Source organism: Osmerus eperlanus, chromosome 20 (assembly GCF_963692335.1).
Source record: "Osmerus eperlanus chromosome 20, fOsmEpe2.1, whole genome shotgun sequence".
Taxonomy (NCBI): Eukaryota; Metazoa; Chordata; class Actinopteri; order Osmeriformes; family Osmeridae; genus Osmerus; species Osmerus eperlanus.
In genome coordinates this window covers 9,924,818-9,943,106 of record NC_085037.1, presented here as the reverse complement: position 1 = coordinate 9,943,106, position 18,289 = coordinate 9,924,818, and the positions used below count along the sequence as shown (strand labels likewise).

General features: G+C 43.0%; 2 protein-coding genes across 5 annotated transcripts; both read right to left on the bottom strand.

Moving 5' to 3' along the window:
- Positions 1-9,096: 9,096 nt before the first annotated feature.
- snx10a (sorting nexin 10a) lies at positions 9,097-14,466 on the bottom strand. Of its 3 annotated transcripts, XM_062487048.1 has the most exons (9): positions 14,323-14,466; positions 13,402-13,622; positions 13,163-13,203; positions 11,788-11,835; positions 11,085-11,171; positions 10,759-10,859; positions 10,491-10,589; positions 10,093-10,299; positions 9,097-9,824 (listed from the first exon to the last, which is right to left on the bottom strand). In XM_062487048.1, the coding sequence occupies exons 4-9, from the start codon at positions 11,818-11,820 to the stop codon at positions 9,680-9,682; spliced, it is 672 nt and encodes a 223-aa protein (XP_062343032.1). In that variant the 5' UTR covers positions 11,821-11,835; positions 13,163-13,203; positions 13,402-13,622; positions 14,323-14,466; the 3' UTR covers positions 9,097-9,679. The 3 variants fall into 3 exon arrangements, with proteins under 3 accessions (XP_062343032.1, XP_062343033.1, XP_062343034.1); XM_062487049.1 differs by lacking the exon at positions 13,163-13,203; XM_062487050.1 differs by lacking the exon at positions 14,323-14,466 and having other exon boundaries at positions 13,402-13,735.
- A 523-nt stretch (positions 14,467-14,989) lies between these two features.
- LOC134041093 (chromobox protein homolog 3-like) lies at positions 14,990-18,005 on the bottom strand. 2 transcript variants are annotated; one of them, XM_062487355.1, is made up of 5 exons: positions 17,860-18,005; positions 17,067-17,239; positions 16,693-16,861; positions 16,448-16,542; positions 14,990-16,203 (listed from the first exon to the last, which is right to left on the bottom strand). In XM_062487355.1, exons 2-5 carry the CDS (start codon positions 17,237-17,239, stop codon positions 16,077-16,079), a joined length of 564 nt encoding a protein of 187 aa, XP_062343339.1. In that variant the 5' UTR covers positions 17,860-18,005; the 3' UTR covers positions 14,990-16,076. The 2 variants fall into 2 exon arrangements, with proteins under 2 accessions (XP_062343339.1, XP_062343340.1); XM_062487356.1 differs by having other exon boundaries at positions 17,067-17,212.
- Between the last annotated feature and the right edge of the window lie 284 nt (positions 18,006-18,289).

The window sequence follows — 18,289 nt, the reverse complement described above, 5'->3', positions numbered from 1 at the left end:
GCAGTCAAGGTGGGCAGTCCAAAGGTCTGATGATGTCCGGATGCAAAGGGACACATTCTCCACGGTCTGCTGAATCTTCTTCTTATCTCCTGGTGTTGACTCTCACTCTCAAAAGTTGTGAGGCCCATTGTACTCTCTCCTTGTCCCATAGTGTGGCCGTCTCGCCTCCCCCATCCGGTACCTGTCACCGGCCTTGACTGCAGCAGATCATATCACCCCGTACACCCCTCCCTACCAGAGGATGAGGGCTGACTTATGGCATTAATGCATTCCTCTTCTCACTAAAGGGCACATTCTCCTGAGCAAGGTCCACTTCGCACTTTCACAGACACAGTCACATCTTGGTGCATAATCATACATTTGGAATATAAGTTCATCATTATCATTACTTATTATAATCCATTGATTATATTTGGAATATATATGTTCAGCATTGTCATTACACATCTTGTATATCTGAGGTATTGATGTATTTCATTCAACAGAGACATCTAAATAGCAGCATTGAATTAGCAGTATAGATTTAATTCCTCCACACTAACCAAGCTAAAAGACTACCGTCCTGTTAACGTCTTACTAGCCTGTGTATCTTCTATGAAAACAAATAAAGATTAAAAATGAAACAGAAGTATGAAATTGCAGTGTTTCATATCAAACACCCATGCTACACTTTACTATCCGTCAAAAGCCCTCCACAAAAGACCGATATACAATAACTTTGAGAACACGTGAGTAGCAAGAGTTTCGAGGTTGATTTCACTTTTATCGGTATACGTTGCCCATTATCAACCAGCCAATCACTGGGGAATCATTGAAAAATGCATATTACTGAAAGCCCTACTGGACTTTTTCATACCTTCAACATGTAACATTTTTGGCTAAAGTCAAAAGGAGCTGGGGAGGCACGCCAGAAATCTAGGGGGGCGTATCCCACCCCCGCAGCTCCCTGGATCCAGCCCTGTTCCTTCAGTAGCCTAGAAGATACTGCACTAATAAGGGAGTCATTAGAATCCTCGTAATTTAGGGAGAGTAAAACTCCAGGGGCTGTTATGGTTACGTAAAAGCCACAGTTGGCTAGCTGTGCTGATTTCCTGATAAATAAACAAGTCGCTCTGGATAAGAGCGTCTGCTAAATGACTAAATGTAAACAGGGGGTAGTTAATAAAAAACTAGTTCAGACAAGTAAAATGACATAAATGGTTGATCTGGCAGTAACTGAGCACCCATTAAAGAAATGGCAGAAATGTAACCCAATTGAGACCTCGCCCCTCCCACACACACACAGTCTATACATATAGACTTTGGTTTGAGTATGAGAGTGTGTGTTAGTTCATGTGTGTGCACTGTGGAAGACATTGGGATTTCCTGTGTGCTTACATTATTCACTAATCAATAGAACTAGTCATTGGATACTAGTTGGTACCTTCTCATGTAAGCTTGCTATTAATAAGAGTATATTGTGTCTATGTGTCAGGGTTAATACATGTTCGGGGTCAGGAGAAAGTACTGGCTAAACGTTCCTTGTCATGACTACAAGGAGAGCTCCAACTATGAACTCTCTAGTCTGAGAGTTGTCATGTGTTGGGAGCAGTGAATCTCTTTCTCTGAGACTGTGGAAACGTCATTACTGCCTGACTGTCACAATCTATGTTTACATTCTTGTGCCATATAAAAGATGGTCCTCCGGCTTTCAGAGCTGAGAGAGACATGATTGAGACCTAAGCCTGGTGTCGTGTTGTCATTTTATTGTCAGGGGTCTGGTTTTCTCTCCCAATCTGCAGATTGATAATACTTATTAGATCCAGAACTCAACTGAACTTAGTCACTCCGTTTATGAAGAGACGGACAAAACACTTTCTTCATCAGCACCCATGTGTGTCTGTGTGATCGTGTGCATGTTTTTGCATCTGTTTACGTGTGTGTGTTCCGTGTGTGTGAGGGTTTGCTTGCACACGTGAGTCTGCGTGTGTGTCATGTACGTGTGAGTGTCTGCGTGTGTGCTATGTGTGTGTGTCTGTCTGCGTTTGTGTCGTGTATGTGTGCCTGCGTGTGTGTCGTGTGTGTGTGCCTGCGTGTGTGTTGTGTGTGTGCTCTCCTGCCTGGTCTGATGGATGAATGACAGAACGCATGGCAGCTCATCTCCTCTCTGGCGGCTCAGTGACAAAGAGAGATGTTACAGCACTGAGACAGTCAGGCAGGTGTCAGCACACACACACACACAGATACACACATGTACATACACACACACACATGTACATACACACACACAGATAGACACACATACACACATACAAGCACACGCAGGTAAGATCCATCATTCTGGAATCTTCTCCTCTTGTTCGGAGGGGAATCGGCTAAGTCTAGGGGTCAGGCTCATGCCTCTCCTCCCCCTTCCTCTTCCTGGGCCGAGGTGTCGGTTCTTTAAATTGTTCTCAATGTGTACGTCCGCGTCTGTGTATCTGCGAGTGTATGTACATGTGTGTGTGTATCTGTGTGTGTAGGTGTGTGCGCGCGCTTGTGAACACCACAAGGAAATACAGGCGGTACGCAAGCACACACACACACACACTGCTCTCTCTTCACCCTGTGCCTCCTCTTTTTCCACCTACCTTTCAACCCACCCCAACCTACCCTACCCCACCCCCACTCAACCCCCACCTTAACCACCCCCACATCCCTCCCTCTGCTGTGAGTGTAAGTGACTGCAGGCTCCCCCTCTCTTCCTCAGACGAGCCATGGCCCCCCTAATGCTGCCTCCCCCAATCAATGGAGACCCATGAATATTTCACACACCCCAGGCAGTCAAGATGGGGGGGGGGGGGGGAGAGGTGAGATGAAGGGATGGAGAGAAGAGGAGGGGGAGTGATTTAGGCTGTCAGGGCTTTAGTAAAGGGAGGGATGGGGGTCTCTCCTCTGAGTTAGACAGGGATAATAACTCATGAGAAAGAGAGGGGGGGAGAGAGAGAGAGGGACAGAGGAGAGAGAGAGAATAAAAGGAGAGATGAAGAGGTGAGAAAAGATTGCAGGTATTAGAGTTGAGGAGATGTTTTCTCTGATCATTTCTTACTTCACTATATCTTCCATTCTCTCTCATTTCTACACCTGCTTCACTCTGTCTGTCTTTCACCCTCCCTCCATCCTGTCTTTCCTCTCCTTCAACACAAATTCTCTTTTTTCAGTTTCCCTCCATCGCTCACTCTCTCTCTCCTTGTTTATACCACTCTTCTTGCACCCTTACTTTCTCCCTTTACCCCTCTCCTTTGCTCCCTTCCTCCCACCTTATTCCTCTATCTCTCTCTCTATTTCCCTCCTCTCCTTCTCTCACTCCCTTGCTCCATCTGTCTCTTGTGCTGCAGAGGCAGGCCTGCCAGGCAATATAAATCACATCTCCGGGCCTTGGCTGCAATGGGCCTGAAAATAAAAAGGCATAAAAGTGTCTAAATGAGCTACGGGCTGGGGGGGAGAATTCCTTTATGATGGGTCTAAATTCTGCCCGCCTCCCATCCGTCCACCCTCCCTCCCTCTTCCTAGCTTGTCCCCACCATCTCATCCCCCTACCGCTACGCCTTAGCGCTGATGGCGCCTGTCAGCAACACGCCCTCCAATGCCGGAATCACCTCTCTTTCTCTTTTTCTCCCTCTCCTCTCTCTCTTAGTCATATATAAAGGACTTAGTCTTTGTCATCATACTGACTATTGGGTCACCATTTACATACACATGCTAATGTTCTGTATTGGTGTTTATTGTCCATCCCTGACCTTGGCCCTCTTACCTTCACAGAAAGAAGAGCTAAGGATGAGTTAATGTTCCCTGACAAGAGTTACAGGGTTCTATGGGAAACGCACTGAAAAATCAAACTCCATGATATGCATTTGGTTTTTATGCTTTTTGGAATTTAATTTCAAGACACTCACCATAGAATTTTTTTTTTATATTAGGTATATGTTGCATATTCAATTATGATCTTTGGCCAAATGCGCTAGCTCCAGAACACCTAACCACACTCACACACACCAAGATAAATCCTACAGACGTTCCTATAATTTGATTGTGAGAGTATGCATGGTACCATTATATTGAATCAAGCATCTTCTTCTACATGATCTACCTACTTTACTCATTCACATTAAGTTACTGAAATGAATGGGCAGTGTCAACCTTCACTCAATAAATTACATTTGCTAAAGTAAATTAGAAGCAATTTCTGTATGTGGCTGTGTATTCAGGCCTGAATATGTTATCTTTTATCGTCTCTGTGTGTATCTGCAGCTTGACTATGTGCCTGTTAGAAGATTTTTAGATTGAAATCTTTTGCCTGTCTGGTTGCGTGTCTTGTATAATGAACATCAGAACAGACCCCTGTTTGTGCAACGATGCTGCACTCACTGAGGAGGGAGACGCCAGAAGGGACGGCCCCTTTCTGATGACCCAACAGCAGCAAGGCTTGTGACTGGACGACTCAATCACCTGTTTAAATCAAATCACCTGTCATAAACGAGGGAGAGGAAGCGATGTCCAATCACCACAGCAGGTCTGGAATGTTCCACTGACAGTTGATTACTGAATTCTTTATTGGTGCTCTGTGATCAAATGTGCAAAAGCGGACTGTACCAATTTAATCATGGGGATCAGAAAACACACACACACACAGTCAAACACACACAGTGTCTCTCACACACACAAATTGATGATGAGCCAGTGCTAATGGTGTTCACCTCCCTCGGTGAAGGGTAAGCATTCACAGCAGGGGTCAGCGCAGACATAATTACGCTTCGTTTGGCGTTTTAACTGTATTGATCAAAACACCACGATGAACCAGAAAATGCTTATCAAGCTGGAAAAGGACAATCCTCAAGAGTGTGTGTCTGCGTACAGAAGCGAGTGAACACCACACGAAGAAGGAGAGAGAGTGAAAGGTGGGGATGAAGACAACCATGGGGGGTTATGAAGAATTGCAGTTTTCGCTTTGGAGCTATTAATCAACCCCTCCCCCCTTTCCTGCTTATTACTAGCTATGAGACAGGGAGCCTCAATGTACTTATTTTGCAAGAGAGTGCACACCACACACACACATGCCTGAACTCCTTGTAACCACCACCACTTTCTCTACTGAGTACTGAGCACATAATACCCAGCCCTGATGAGCTAGCGCTCGATGACCTTGGAGCCCTGCAGAAAGACAATACGAAGGGGTGGGGTGGGGGGGTGGGGTGAGGGAGTGATGAGGGGAAGGGGGGATGTGGAGAAAGGGAGGGGGGAGGTATATTGAGAACAACCTACTTGGGTGCTGCAGGGCGAGAGGGTAAGGGCAGAGAGGCATGGTGGCTGTCTCCGTCTCTCTCTTTTTCTCTCGCTCTCTCTTCCCACTCTCTCTGTCTTTATTCCCCCTCCCTCGTTCTCCCTCCCGTGCCCTCTCTCTGCTCATCTCACATGCAAATGGGATAGCTCCTGTTCCTTTGTGCTCCTCATAACAACTGTAGAGAGAGAACCAATTATAACTGCTCTATTCAATCTGAAGAGAGAGACACGCATTGGAAGGAGAGAGATAATTAATAAAGAGAGCTAGTGGGGGCGGGTGGAAGGGGGAGTGGTAGAGGAAGAGGGAGGATGAGGAGGAGTAGGGGGAGGGGGAGGGACTGGAGCACAGGAGCACCTGTGGAGAGGCTGAAGCATAATTACCATGTGCTGTTTGACACACTAATGTGTATTGACGCAAAGCAAACAGTAGATGCACACACCACACACACATTCAGGTTTCTGGAGAGGTTACTCCAGCGCTCAAGGTAGGTCAAAGGTGAGAGATTAAGGCACTCCAGTTTGATCAATACAGAACACGATCGTATGTTACATTGAGAAGGGGCCCTAGGGTCCGCTCTGTGAGTAAGCACTTATGTACATGTGAGAGGGTGTGTTTGAGAGAGAGAGAGGGAAAGAGAGAGTGAACAAGTGAGTGTGTGTGTGAGAGAGAGAGAGAGAGAGAGAGAGAGAGGGGGGGGGGGAGAGAGAGATCGAACAAGATGTGAAGAGAGAGAGAGAGAGAGAGAGAAGAGAGAGAGAGGAGAGAGAGAGAGAGAGAGAGAGAGAGAACAAGAGTGAGAGAAAGAGAGAGAGAGAGAGAGAGAGAGAGAGAGTGAGAGAGAGATGAGAGAGAGAGAGAGAGGGGTGGGGGAGAGAAAGAGTGAACAAGAGTGAGTGAGTGAGAGAGAGAGAGAGAGAGAGAGAGAGAGAGAGAGAGAGAGAGAGAGAGAGAGAGAGAGAGAGAGAGAGCAGAGAGAGAGAGAGAGAGAGAGAGAGAAAGTCTGATACAGTGTTCTCCTCTGGAATTTTCAAATATATGAATAATGATAAATATATTTCTATTAATCACCATCTAATCACCTGTTCATCTCAATCTAGATGCCGCTGTGCCAACCTCTCATCTCGTGGATAGGGCGGAGCTGCAAGGCATGGTGGGAGGGTGGGAGTTTTTTATGGCAGTAATTTGGGGCTGGAATATGTCATGTCCATTAGGCGACTTTAACACTCCCAGATAAATGGGCCTGTGACATTTATCTGCACACAAGTCGTATTTCACTGGTAAACGGCTTTAAGAGTGCGCCGATGCATAGTGTGTGTGTGTGTGCGTGAGTGTGTCTGGGTTTTAGTAGGATGAGAAAATAGCTACTTATGCAATAGCTAAATACCAATAATCGCAGACACAAGTCACCCCGGCCTGAGTGAGTGAGTGTGTGTGGGTGAGAGACACAGAGAGAGAGAGAGAGAGAGAGAGAGAGAGAGAGAGAGAGAGAGAGAGAGAGAGAGAGAGAGAGAGAGAGAGAGAGAGAGAGATGGAGAGAGAGAGAGAGAAAGAGAGACCTCCCACCCTGTCACTCAGCTGAACAAGTCCGAAGCTCTGTACCTGAGGAAAGTCGTAGGCTGTGAAAAAGAAAGAGAAACAAAAGAGGATTGCAGTTGTAGCTTAGCGAGTTTAGAAATAAAGGAAATAGGATAGAGGTACAGATAAAGTCAATAAAAAAAAAATGCGTTGGTGAACTTTCCATTCATGTAATTTCAGCACACAGAGACTGAGACAAACCTCTTGCAATTCAGACGTGAAATATCATCTGTAGTATATCATCTGTGAAATATCAACTATCATTTCATCTGTCGTCGAAAAACCCAGTCACCTGCCCTGTGTCTGTGTTGACTAATGCGATAGAAAATTAACAATTAAAAATATCACACAAGTCTTGAGTTTTGGCGACGGGCTGCGTTCACAACTCAGTACACACCCTAATTGCTTTGTTGAACAATTGGGTTTGGGTTTTGTTTTGTGTTTTTGGAGGTAGACAGCGCATCGATGCACACTGGAAATTGAGTTATAAATGACTATGCAGGAATGGACTTACCATGAATACTTAATATCTAAACCGTGGATGAAGTCTCAAAACACACACCCCACACACAAATTAGATGCCCCTCTTTTTCCAGACCTTGGAATACCATTTCATTTTGTTCGAAAATTGACTGCACTGCGTGGTCCTGGAGGAACAGAGCAGTGTGTGTGTGTATGTGTGTGTGTGTGCGTGTGTGTGTGAGTGTGTGTGTCACTGATGTGTCTATTATAGCTGTAATGGAACTGTACAGATGGTCTGTGATCTGAAGCTCTGGGTTGGTTTTTGTGGTGTGTGTGTGTGTGTGTACGTACGTATGATTGTGTGTGTGTGTGTGAGTGTGTGTCAGCCTGCAAGCTGTCTGGTTTTACGTTGATAAGGTCAAGTGAAATCCATAGATGGAAAGCAGTAGACGAGATAGCAGATAGAAGGTAAATGTCTGTGCGTTCTTGTGGCACGAGTGTTCCGGCACGTGTGTGTGCATGTGTGTGAGCTATATGAATCCGGCTCTGTCGCTACAGTGAAGCCTGTGACAGCTTCATTACCGGCTGGGTGCAGGGGGAGCAGACTGAGAGGAGGCAGGATGTTCAGGACAGGGGGTTGGCCCGGTTTACACATGAAGTGGGCATCGTCAGGTCGACAGGGGGGCAACGACAGCTGCTGTCTTAATAAATACCTTTTTCCGCTCACCCCACTCTCAATTCAGAGGGCTGTCCAGCAAGCCTGCGCTCTGAAACACATGCACTAGGTTCTTTAACGTACATACAGCCCTGACGTGGGCCTCTGCTGCCAGGTGAGCCTCATGAGGACAACGTCATTTTATAATTTGTGATACGTTTTCCTCATTTAAAGAGCCTGTGTGAGCTGAGGTCCTGTTTGTTATCTGATTAGGATTAGCAAAGAAAAACAAATAAACACACAGCAGCTAACCTGTGTACTTGATACAGATGGAACTTAACCCATGTGTTGGAGGAAAGGGGGAGGAGAGTGTGGGGTGGTGTAGGTATGGCTTACATTTAAATTGTCATTTTAGCGGACGCTCTTATCCAGAGCGACCTACAGTAAGTACAGGGACATTCCCCCCGGGGCAAGTAGGGTGAAGTGCCTTGCCCAAGGACACAAAGTCGTTTAGCATGGCCAGGAATTGAACCGGCAACCTTCTGATTAATAGCCCGATTCCCAAACCGCTCAGCCATCTGACCCCCGGCTTCCTGTGGTGTTGTGAAAGGAGCCTCCTGTTTCAGGGCAACTAGGCAACGTCACCTCCCCTCTGACAGACAGGCCTGCCACCGTCCTTTACTTCACACACCACATATCAACCACACCTCTGCCACAGAGCTTTACCTGACAGCTCAAAAACAGTGGAGTTTGTTTCATTACAGCATCTGCATAGGAGGGGGTGCATATAGAGAATCTGTAATACAGCTATTCTCGGAAATCTAATCGTACTGTTTACTATAGTTAAACTCAACTTGTTTTGGGATTTCAAACATCAACAATCAGACAATCAAGTACTTTGCATCTCCTTGGCTTTCAGATAAATAGCCTATGAACACTCATTTTTCAGTCTCCAACCTCCCTCTACTGGGCAGATACTGCCGTGCATCTAGAATAAAGATCCATCAGAACAAGGGCACAACTATGGTATCTATAGCATGAAAAGGGCCTTGCTGCAGGCACCGAACATGTCAAGTCCTCATTATTCATAAGTAAATACCATCCGCTTAATAAAAAACATTTATTTATCTTTAAAACTACATTTTAAATCACAATAAAAGCATTTTCAAATGTTTTCCAACAGGCCCAGCTACAACATTGTCCTTGTGTCCCTTTGCTTTATAACATAAAAATATACAAACAAAGTAATATTTAAGAATATTTCCCAGTATTGCTGCTTTGCAGGTTAACAGGTATTCATCATAAAATGTGATTATTTTTAAAACAGGAACAGGCCTATTTCTTTATAACATTAAATACACAAGGATTTATCCTAGCACTTCACCATTCCATAACATTTAACTGATTTTTTCAGTCATTAAGACCTATTATTACTAGATATATCAGCCGTATCCGTAAGAGCTGGAGGAAATGTATACTAACAAACAGTAACTAAGTTAAAATGTCTGTCCTTCAGCAGTGTCTTCTGAAAACTTCAGTACTCAAATTACTCGACTCGCACAAGCAGCTCCTTGTAGTCTTTTGAGCCAACACACTCAAATCACATACAGGAGACTTTGTACAGGGTATCTGAAGAAAAGTGTGCGCTGGATACCCATGTGCATGCGTTTGTGTGCGCACGGTTATAGTCAGGGATGAATGACGTCATGGTGGCACGGAGACTTTGACAGGCAGCTAAAGAGCGTTGCTTCTGTGGTGCTCGGATCACAGTCCACAGGAGAACTGCTGCTCTGAAGGTTGTCCATGCTGTGACCAAGACCTGATGATGTTGTGCTGGGGGAACAAAAAAAGGCAATTATTGTAGGAACTCATGGTGCTTCCTTTAAACAATCACACCATAACCAAGAACCTTACACATAAAATATGACTGAATGAAATGCCACACATCTTAGCATGCACACACAAACAATTGGCTTGCCATCCAATATCCTATTTCTAAAATGAACCTTTTACACAAACAATATACTGAACCCGCTAACACCTAAACATTCCATACTGACACATTGCACCCATCCCCTGTGCACCATGCACACATCCTCACCTCTCACAGGTGGAATCGCAGAAGGCCTTTTCCACCTCCTGTGCAGGGCAGTGAGAAGTGTGACAGTCCATCCATTTCTGGATGGCCTCTGCCACCGTGTAGCGTGTCTGGCCCCGGGCGCAGGCCTCCATCTTGGACATGCTCAGCTGGGACTGCAGGAACAAGTGCAGGCGGCTGTCAGACAGCAGGAGTGGCGTTTGAAGAACACTGCACAGGCCAGAGGGAGAAAGAAGTTAGGTCCGAGGTCTTGAAACATCGGAGCGCTCCCGGGGAAAAGATGAGTGTTCTTTCGGCCACTAGATGGTATTGTTACTTTCAAAGCCCTTTTCAAGAGACTAGTAACCGAGCAGGTAAAAGAAGAGGAAGGGGCGAAAAAGAAATGGAAGGGGAGAACGTACAGTTCTAGAAACTCCTGCATGCCTTTCATCCTCTGGCTGACCTGTACAGGGTTGCTGAAACTGAAAAAAGGGTTCCAGGGTGGCAGTTTGGGTAGCTCTCTGTAGAAACAGGTAACCAAAGCAACAGCAAATTTAAAAGATTTTAATTAGAGTCAACAAAGCATCAAGACATTTCACTATAATAATGCAGTATTGCTTTAAAATGTTTTTAAAAGGGCCTAGGAAATAATGTTATGAAAAACAATAATAATCCTTTTCTGGGAATTACATGATCAGAGCGTTGTCCTGCAGACACTGTCTGAGCCAAACAAACTCGCTGTACCTCCTCCTCACACAAGAAGTCTTCTTCCGAAAGCACATGCTATTGGTCTACATACAGGAAGAGGAAAGTGGAAACTGCGTCAGCAATTGTTGACAGACCTTACGACCACTCGGTGACCATAATAAATGCCTCCCTCACTATACCCTGGCCAATGCAAGCTACAAATAGGACATTTGACAGTATAAATACCAATAACTGCCGATGAACGAAACATCATTATACCTTGGATCTACAGCCGAACCATACCTGACAGGGATAACTGTGGTACTCACTTGTAAAAAGATCTCATAGTCTACGTGCGTGTGCCAGAAATCCTCTTTGTGTTGCTTGGGATCACGAACCCAAATGCTGACAAAATCCTACGGGAAAAAACAAAAGTTTCAGATATTTATTCATTTAGCAGACACTTTTATCCAAAGCGACTTCCAAGAGAGAACTTTACAAAAAGTGCATAGGTCAATGATCATAAACGAGATATCCCCAAAACATTGTGGGTAGCCAAAACATGAAGCATACATTGTGAAAAGCAAATAGGTGCCAATGGGAAGAAACATAAGAGCATGTAGTTAAACAAGTTACAATTAAACAACAAGAACCTAAAAAGTGCAAGAGTGTACCTGTAGGAAAGCAAGCAACAATAAAATAATTCAAAGCGAGTACAAGAAGTAAAATCAGTTACAACTAACCAACAAGAGAAACAAGTCCTTCAATAAGAGTCATTGTTTTCCTGGAGGAAACTAACATCTGGTCCAGCAAATTATTCCTAAGTACCGTTGTACTCCCGGAACAAGTGCGTCTTTAGCCTTTTCTTGAAGGTGGAGAGACAGTCAGTGTTAAAGGGAAAGTGTGTGTGTGTGTGTTTGTTTTCTATGGGCATTAATAGAATGTTTAAGCATTTTCCACCTCAAGACTCCAACCAGAAAAGCTTCTCATTTCGAACTGTACTACAAATCAATAAGATATACCCATACACACCGTTTTTGTCAGACTGTCAACAATGCCATCCATAGTGAACAACGGAACCTAAGGAAGTAGTGAAATAAGATTGTGTTATCTTTAAACGACAACATAAAACAGTCAATGCAGTACATAATTTCCGCATGAAATCAAGATATATATAGCTTATTGTCAATGTTTATTGCAACAGTTAAGAAATAGTGAGAGTGCAGAACTGAGCTGGGAAACCGACTGCAACACACTGGAATACAGTAACCCAAGCAGTGTCTCTACAACCTACAGACATATACATCTCAGGTCAGTCATGTGTCAGGACAAGAACTCATTGACATTGACTGCATAACCATCAGTTACTTCCTGACAAAGTCCAGATATCTACCAGAGACACCTTATTACTGTCAGAAAAGCCGTGCAGCCAGGTTCATAACTTGCTTAGGAGTAGCCTACACCTAAAACACCAAAGGCTGAAATAAGTAGAATAACAAGCAGGTCAAAAAGACAAGGGCAGGAAAAAACAGTAATCTTCTGGTAAACACCATTCCCAAAAAGATCACAACCAAGCTTGTAAACCACAAGGCCACGTCTCAGCTAAAAAGGTCAGAGTTCAGAAGTGTCATGGCTCAAAATGATTGTAACAGGGAATAGGATGCAATTTGCCAACATTCGGAGGATCCGATTTTTGTTATTAGTTTAGATTCTAGGTCAAAGTAGGCCTAATGCAACAACGCAGCCATATCCGAATCCATCTGGATCGCCTAAATATCCCATAATCAGATTACAGAAAGAAAAAACGCTGATCAAGAATGAGGCAGCTAAAACATGTTTTTTCTCTAAACGGGTAACTTTTTTCCTTTCGAACTAGTGAAGGCTACCTTAGGGAAGCTGAGTCTGACCCTTTTTTTGTTTGTTTCTTTGACCTTTCAGAGGCCGTGTTGTACACGGCAACTTCCAAGAATTGGTGAAGTTCTTAATCGAATCTATTGAAACGCTGAGCCTGTTTGCCAAGCGAATAATTTCTGTAAGAAATTAGCATCTACTCTTCCACAACAAGGTCACACGAAAACATTAGGTCACATGACAAAGTTACCATTAGCCGGATGTCTCAGCCACAGTAATGAATACGTTTTACCAAGGCTATAGATACCTTCCTTCGAAAGCTACTTGGTGTGAAAGAAATTTGTAAACAGTACATGTACAGAAGTAAGCCTAACCAACGAATAGTCAGGACATCAAATAATTGGAAAGCATTTTAATTATTCATATAGTTATAGCCTAGTTTTCAGTGGCCGTGCACGGCTGAACTTTGTCACTGATCTCTGTGACAGCCATAATGCCCATTAAGACCATGAACACAGAATGTTTCAAAGAACAATATTTTTTAACCATTTCTCACCTCAATTTGACTGGATCTGGAGCCTGCTCTTTAGAATCTCACTGACAAACATTATGTTTAACTGTTTTGAATTTCAGTGAAATGATTAGACTTACAGTTGAGCTAGAATATGTATTTTGTTTTGACATATAAGGAATTTAATTCACACGTTTTAGAGCGAGACGTTGCCTGACATTTATAAAAGTTATACACGTTATGACATAAACGTAGGCCTATTAATTTCTCGTTTAAAAACTCACCTCGTGCTGTTCCTGGAGATGGCTTTTTTTGTTCTAAACCAGCTGCTGTTCGAGCGGACTTGATTGCAGCGTGGGTTTCCCAGTGGCTCCGCTATTCACTGAAGACCTCTACAATTCACTGTAGGCTGTTCACAATGCGGCGCACTCGCCTCTATACTCGTCCCCGTTAATCGAAGTGGATGTGGATCCTGGTTGACGTCAGGCTACACATCCAAAACTTGCTTGAATGACAGAATAGATAACAGATGCTAACTGACTGAAAACAAGGGTGTCATGAAGAACCAAACAGATCGACGACTTTGTTTAGCTGCCTCTTGAACCCAGTCTAATTGACGGCCCTGAATACCGTTTTTTATCTGGTTGAAGCTATGCAGTAGGCTAACAAGCCACTTTAAAAATTGTGATGCTGATGGAAATGAGATAATGTGTCATGTGTCGAAGCCTGTATCGTGAGTTTTATTTTCTCTTTTGTATCGACATTTGTTATCTAGAATAGTAAATGTTCTACTTACAAGTCTGTTTTGTAGTTATCCTACAATTTCCCAGTTTATAATTTCCATTATAAACTTTTCAGTTTTGCCACCATTCCATAAACAATGATGAGTAAATAATTATACAACTCTTACTGTCGGCTAGGCTTACTGTCTAGAAAGTCTTATCTATCTACTGCTAACTGGATTTGCCTGACTGCACATAGGACTCTGTCTGACCCTAAACTGAAGTCTGCTAGAAATAATTTCTTTAATTCTTTGAGAAAGTCAGCATTATCTGTAACCCAGATGGAATGCATAGGCCCATGTTATCCATTCAACTACCATATGTAGAAATATATTTAACATTTTAAATAAGAGCTTGACACATGACCATAAACTTTTACACACACAAACACAGTCTTCAGTATGATTAATCAAAAGTTCTTACCATAAGCTTTTAAAGTTCTTGCTCACAGACAAAAGAATGAAGTTAGGCTGCTACATTCCTTACTTAACCAGACCCATCTCTCAGTGAATGTAAGGTCTAAATAGGCACTCCTACTATATGCACCCCTCCAAGTTCCTCATTCATCAAACCATTGATGGACAATGTCTGGTAATTAGCATACAGAGGACTGCTATCATAGGCCTATACACAGACAAAATTTCCTATCTGTGGCATCTTTGTGAGTTCATTTCCAATATCAGTGCTCATCTGCTGAAATCATGACACTTTCTCCAATAAATTATATTGGAGTAATTTGACCTGATTCCAGCAGATTAATAAATATTCAGGGCTGTTGTGGAGTGTAGAGAAAGACAAAAAACATCCCACCGAACTGCATTTCTCAGTGTCAACCAATGACTTTAGTATCCACTTCAAGATGTTCTTTGGGAACTCAAGTTTCTTCTGACTGAAGTCCATCCCCAATACCATAATGCCAGTCATGGGCCAAGCGTCCTACATCTGCCATGCCAGCTGTTTTAGGCATTGGTATATAATAATGGCACGCTCTGCCCCGATAGTACTACTCAATGATCCTGGCTATCGATAAGTTATGTTACGAAGGCTTAAATTTGAGATCAAGTAGATGAAAAAATTTGTAGTAGTAAAATGAAGCATATAAACCTTTATTGAACAGCTTTTTGAAAAAATATTTACAAGGAATATACAGCAAAGACTGTTCTAGTTAAGATTCAAGTATGCAACATCATGTTTAACAAAATGTACTTAAAAAAAATTCATACTGACAAGTCTGTTGTTCATGAAATCAGGACATAAACATGGGGGGGGGGGGGGTGGACAAAATATTAGGTTATGAGTGTGCAAGGGAGAAAATATACTGAAACTTCAGTGTAATCCTCTGAGAACATTTTAAATTGTAACTGGTTTAACACTAGAACTGCCACGGGGTTAAAATGACCCCCTTGATGTTTTCAAATGCATGTAACTTGAAATAAAACTTCAAAACCTCAGAACATGACTTTTCCTTAATATGGGATTATAACATCTAATGATTTATGCTGGGTGTGGGGTCAAGATAATTATTTACACCGTGAACCGCTAAGGGGTCATTTTTACCCCTCATAGAAACTGCTGTCGAGCACCACTCTAAACACATCCGGTTGCTTAGCTTGTCATCCCCCATCATCTTCTGATACATAGATTGATCTGGTTTTGGAAACATGACCCGGTGTAGAAGGATGAATTCCCAAGAAGTTCTGGCAATGCTCCAAGACATGAGTATGGGATAATCAGATGGGGGAAGAGATCAATGATCTTTCTTTTTCCATTAATAAACCCCATAAACTTAATTTTAGAAATATTTTGTCAAGTCAAACTTACTGTTTGAAGAAAAAAAGAAATTTAACAACTTAACTGTTTACAGCAGGAGGGCAAAATATGACACTCCCCAGCAGATCTAGGGGGTATAGTAGTGTTGGCGGTTCTATTGTTAAAATGTAGTTACCTTGTTAGGATTAGGCAACTTTAACCCTTAGTCCATGCTGTAACACACATTTTCTCACCCTTTACCCATATCAGAATAGCTTCCTTGTCCTATTACTAAAGTATACTCGTGCTGCACTAACACTAATGTAAATTACATTTTAAAAAAATGCCACGGCAGGTGAACCACATGGAGGCCAGCCCTTGAGACGCAGAGACAGGGACGGTGTCAGATCAAGGTGGGGGATCAGAGGCTACTGGGATTCATCCTCTGGGCAGGAGTGCCAGGTGAGTCTTTCCTCATAGAAGGAGATGACCACCTGAGGACAGCGAGTGTTAGCTTCACGGGCTGGAACCAGGTCAGCTTCATCTGAATCTTTCCTGTAAAGTAAACAAAACATGCTTATTGATCAATGCATCTACAATGTTGACATTCTATCCAGCACAAATATCTAAGCTGTTTATTCTTGTTTTAACCACATACCCCACTTCTACCAAAAATGCATGCATTTCATCCAACCATACGTTTCAAAATAACTTGTTTTTGAAAGTTAAGTGATTAAATTAAAGAGTGAGATATACAAATGCTATTTAGTAGGACTTGGACAGACAATGCATAACTCACCACTTCATTAAGAACATCAATTCTCCACTGCTATCTGTTGCACCAATGATCCTCTCTGGGTCTAGATTCCTAGCAAAGCCCCGGGGCTTTTCAGACTGGAATACACAGGACAAACCACAACCAAATAAGTTTGGATAGTGTCACACAAGGGGTTACATATCATTTTTACATGCAGATTAGAAACAATTCCACTTAAGATTCTCCCACGGACCCTCACACAAACTAGGTACGTAAAGAACACCAACCACATCCTTCTTCTTCTTGGCTTTGTTCTCTTCTGTCTCTGGTTCATCTGTGGAGGACTTCCTCTTGTTGGACTCTGGCTTCTCCACCACAGTCTTCTGTGCCTCTAGAAATGCCGAGATCAGCTCAGGACAGTCCAGGTTCTCCTCAGGTTCCCAAGTATTATCCGCACTGGCAAAACATGATTTTGTTTGTTTATACTACCAAAATTAATTGGACTTCTACCCCTTACATTTCAAGCCAATTCAGACACGTTTTTATTTTGTAACAGACCAGGATGGCCTGACAACAGTCTAAATAAACAATTAGACGTGTTCATTAATATAAGAAATGCACATCCCATACCAGGGAAGCGTTTGTTCCCAAGCACACTCACTCTGTAAATCCTTTCCACTTCAGGAAGAACTCAACCTTCCCATTGACAATGCGTTGGTCCATCACCTTCTCCACAACAAACTCTTCTGGCTGCTCCTGGACCTCCTTTTTTCCTTTCACGCTTTGCTTCTGCTTACCCATGTTAGACTGCGAAACAATAGGGGAGGCCTTCATCTTGAGATGAATTACCAAGAATTTAATAACAGTCCCAAGAGAAAAAAACATAGCAAGGTAGCAACACAGGCGACAGGGCCTAACATTTAGCTTCGCTAGTCTCGAGAAAATACAAACTGTTGAGACTAATCGTTTAGGCCTAGTCACCTACTTAGCTAGTTAACCATCTAAATTACTTGAAACGTAAAACGGTGGAGCTGCGCTTAATTTTAATCGATGGCCTCTTGAGAAAAAAAAAACTCGCTTGCCTAGCTAACTAAACCTTTCCCTAACAGCTAGGCTAGCTAATTAGCTCACACCAAAGCGCCGATTACACAAAGCGCCCAGCAATGCAATCTAGCTAGTGTAATAATTTAAGAATACAAATCAGTTAGCTAGCGTTCTAAGTTTGTAGCAACAAGAATGTCGTCCAAGCGAAGTTAGCCAACCAACTCTAGATATGCTAAAAATATTTGCGTCTTTTAGCTAGCTAGCTTGTACACAAAGCTAGCCGAAAACTACCAAGCTAGCTAGGTATTTAATGGCCTTGTTTGTAATAATTGTCACATTGATAACGTCAAACGTACAGTACGAGGCAACTGCATGGCATTAGACCTCGCTTTCCGAGGCTTGGGACTCACCTTTAAAATGGGTGCGAAAACACTAATGAAGATGGCAGACAAGACGAGTGGCTTGTGGATGCAGAGGTTTAGTAATCACTCTCCCCTCTACCAGCCTCGTGTGTGCAACTAAGTTATGTTACAACTGAGTCTGCGCACGTTTTCTTTCTGAAGCTACGGGTAGTAATGAGGCACAGTGTGACGTGCACATTCTCTGGTGCAGCCAGGTATGAAAGCAAGAGCTTGGAAAACTAAGTTACATGCATACCACAATCTGTAGTTCGTCAGTGAATCTTTCTGCCTTCAATGTCTATACACAGCATGTATTAATAAATAAAATCTACTTGGAGAAATGATCAGAAATAGCTTACTATTCCAAAATACAATATTCCTCACTATTTTCAATTTACCTACTGTGAATGTAGCCCAGTCCCCAAAATCCATAGTGATC

What these genes read in the sequence shown, in the direction of transcription:
- snx10a (XM_062487048.1), bottom strand. Translation starts at nt 11,820, where the DNA reads ATGGATGGCATTGTTGACAGTCTGACAAAAACG. An exon ending in ACTATGAGATCTTTTTACAA is followed by an intron (nt 10,860 to 11,084) that starts GTGAGTACCACA and finishes TCCTGTATGTAG; the next exon opens with ACCAATAGCATGTGCTTTCG. An exon ending in TGCGATTCCACCTGTGAGAG is followed by an intron (nt 9,825 to 10,092) that starts GTGAGGATGTGT and finishes TTGTTCCCCCAG; the next exon opens with CACAACATCATCAGGTCTTG.
- LOC134041093 (XM_062487355.1), bottom strand. Translation starts at nt 17,239, where the DNA reads ATGAAGGCCTCCCCTATTGTTTCGCAGTCTAACATGGGTAAGCAGAAG. An exon ending in CCAAGAAGAAGAAGGATGTG is followed by an intron (nt 16,543 to 16,692) that starts GTTGGTGTTCTT and finishes TGTGTATTCCAG; the next exon opens with TCTGAAAAGCCCCGGGGCTT. An exon ending in TTGATGTTCTTAATGAAGTG is followed by an intron (nt 16,204 to 16,447) that starts GTGAGTTATGCA and finishes TTTACTTTACAG; the next exon opens with GAAAGATTCAGATGAAGCTG.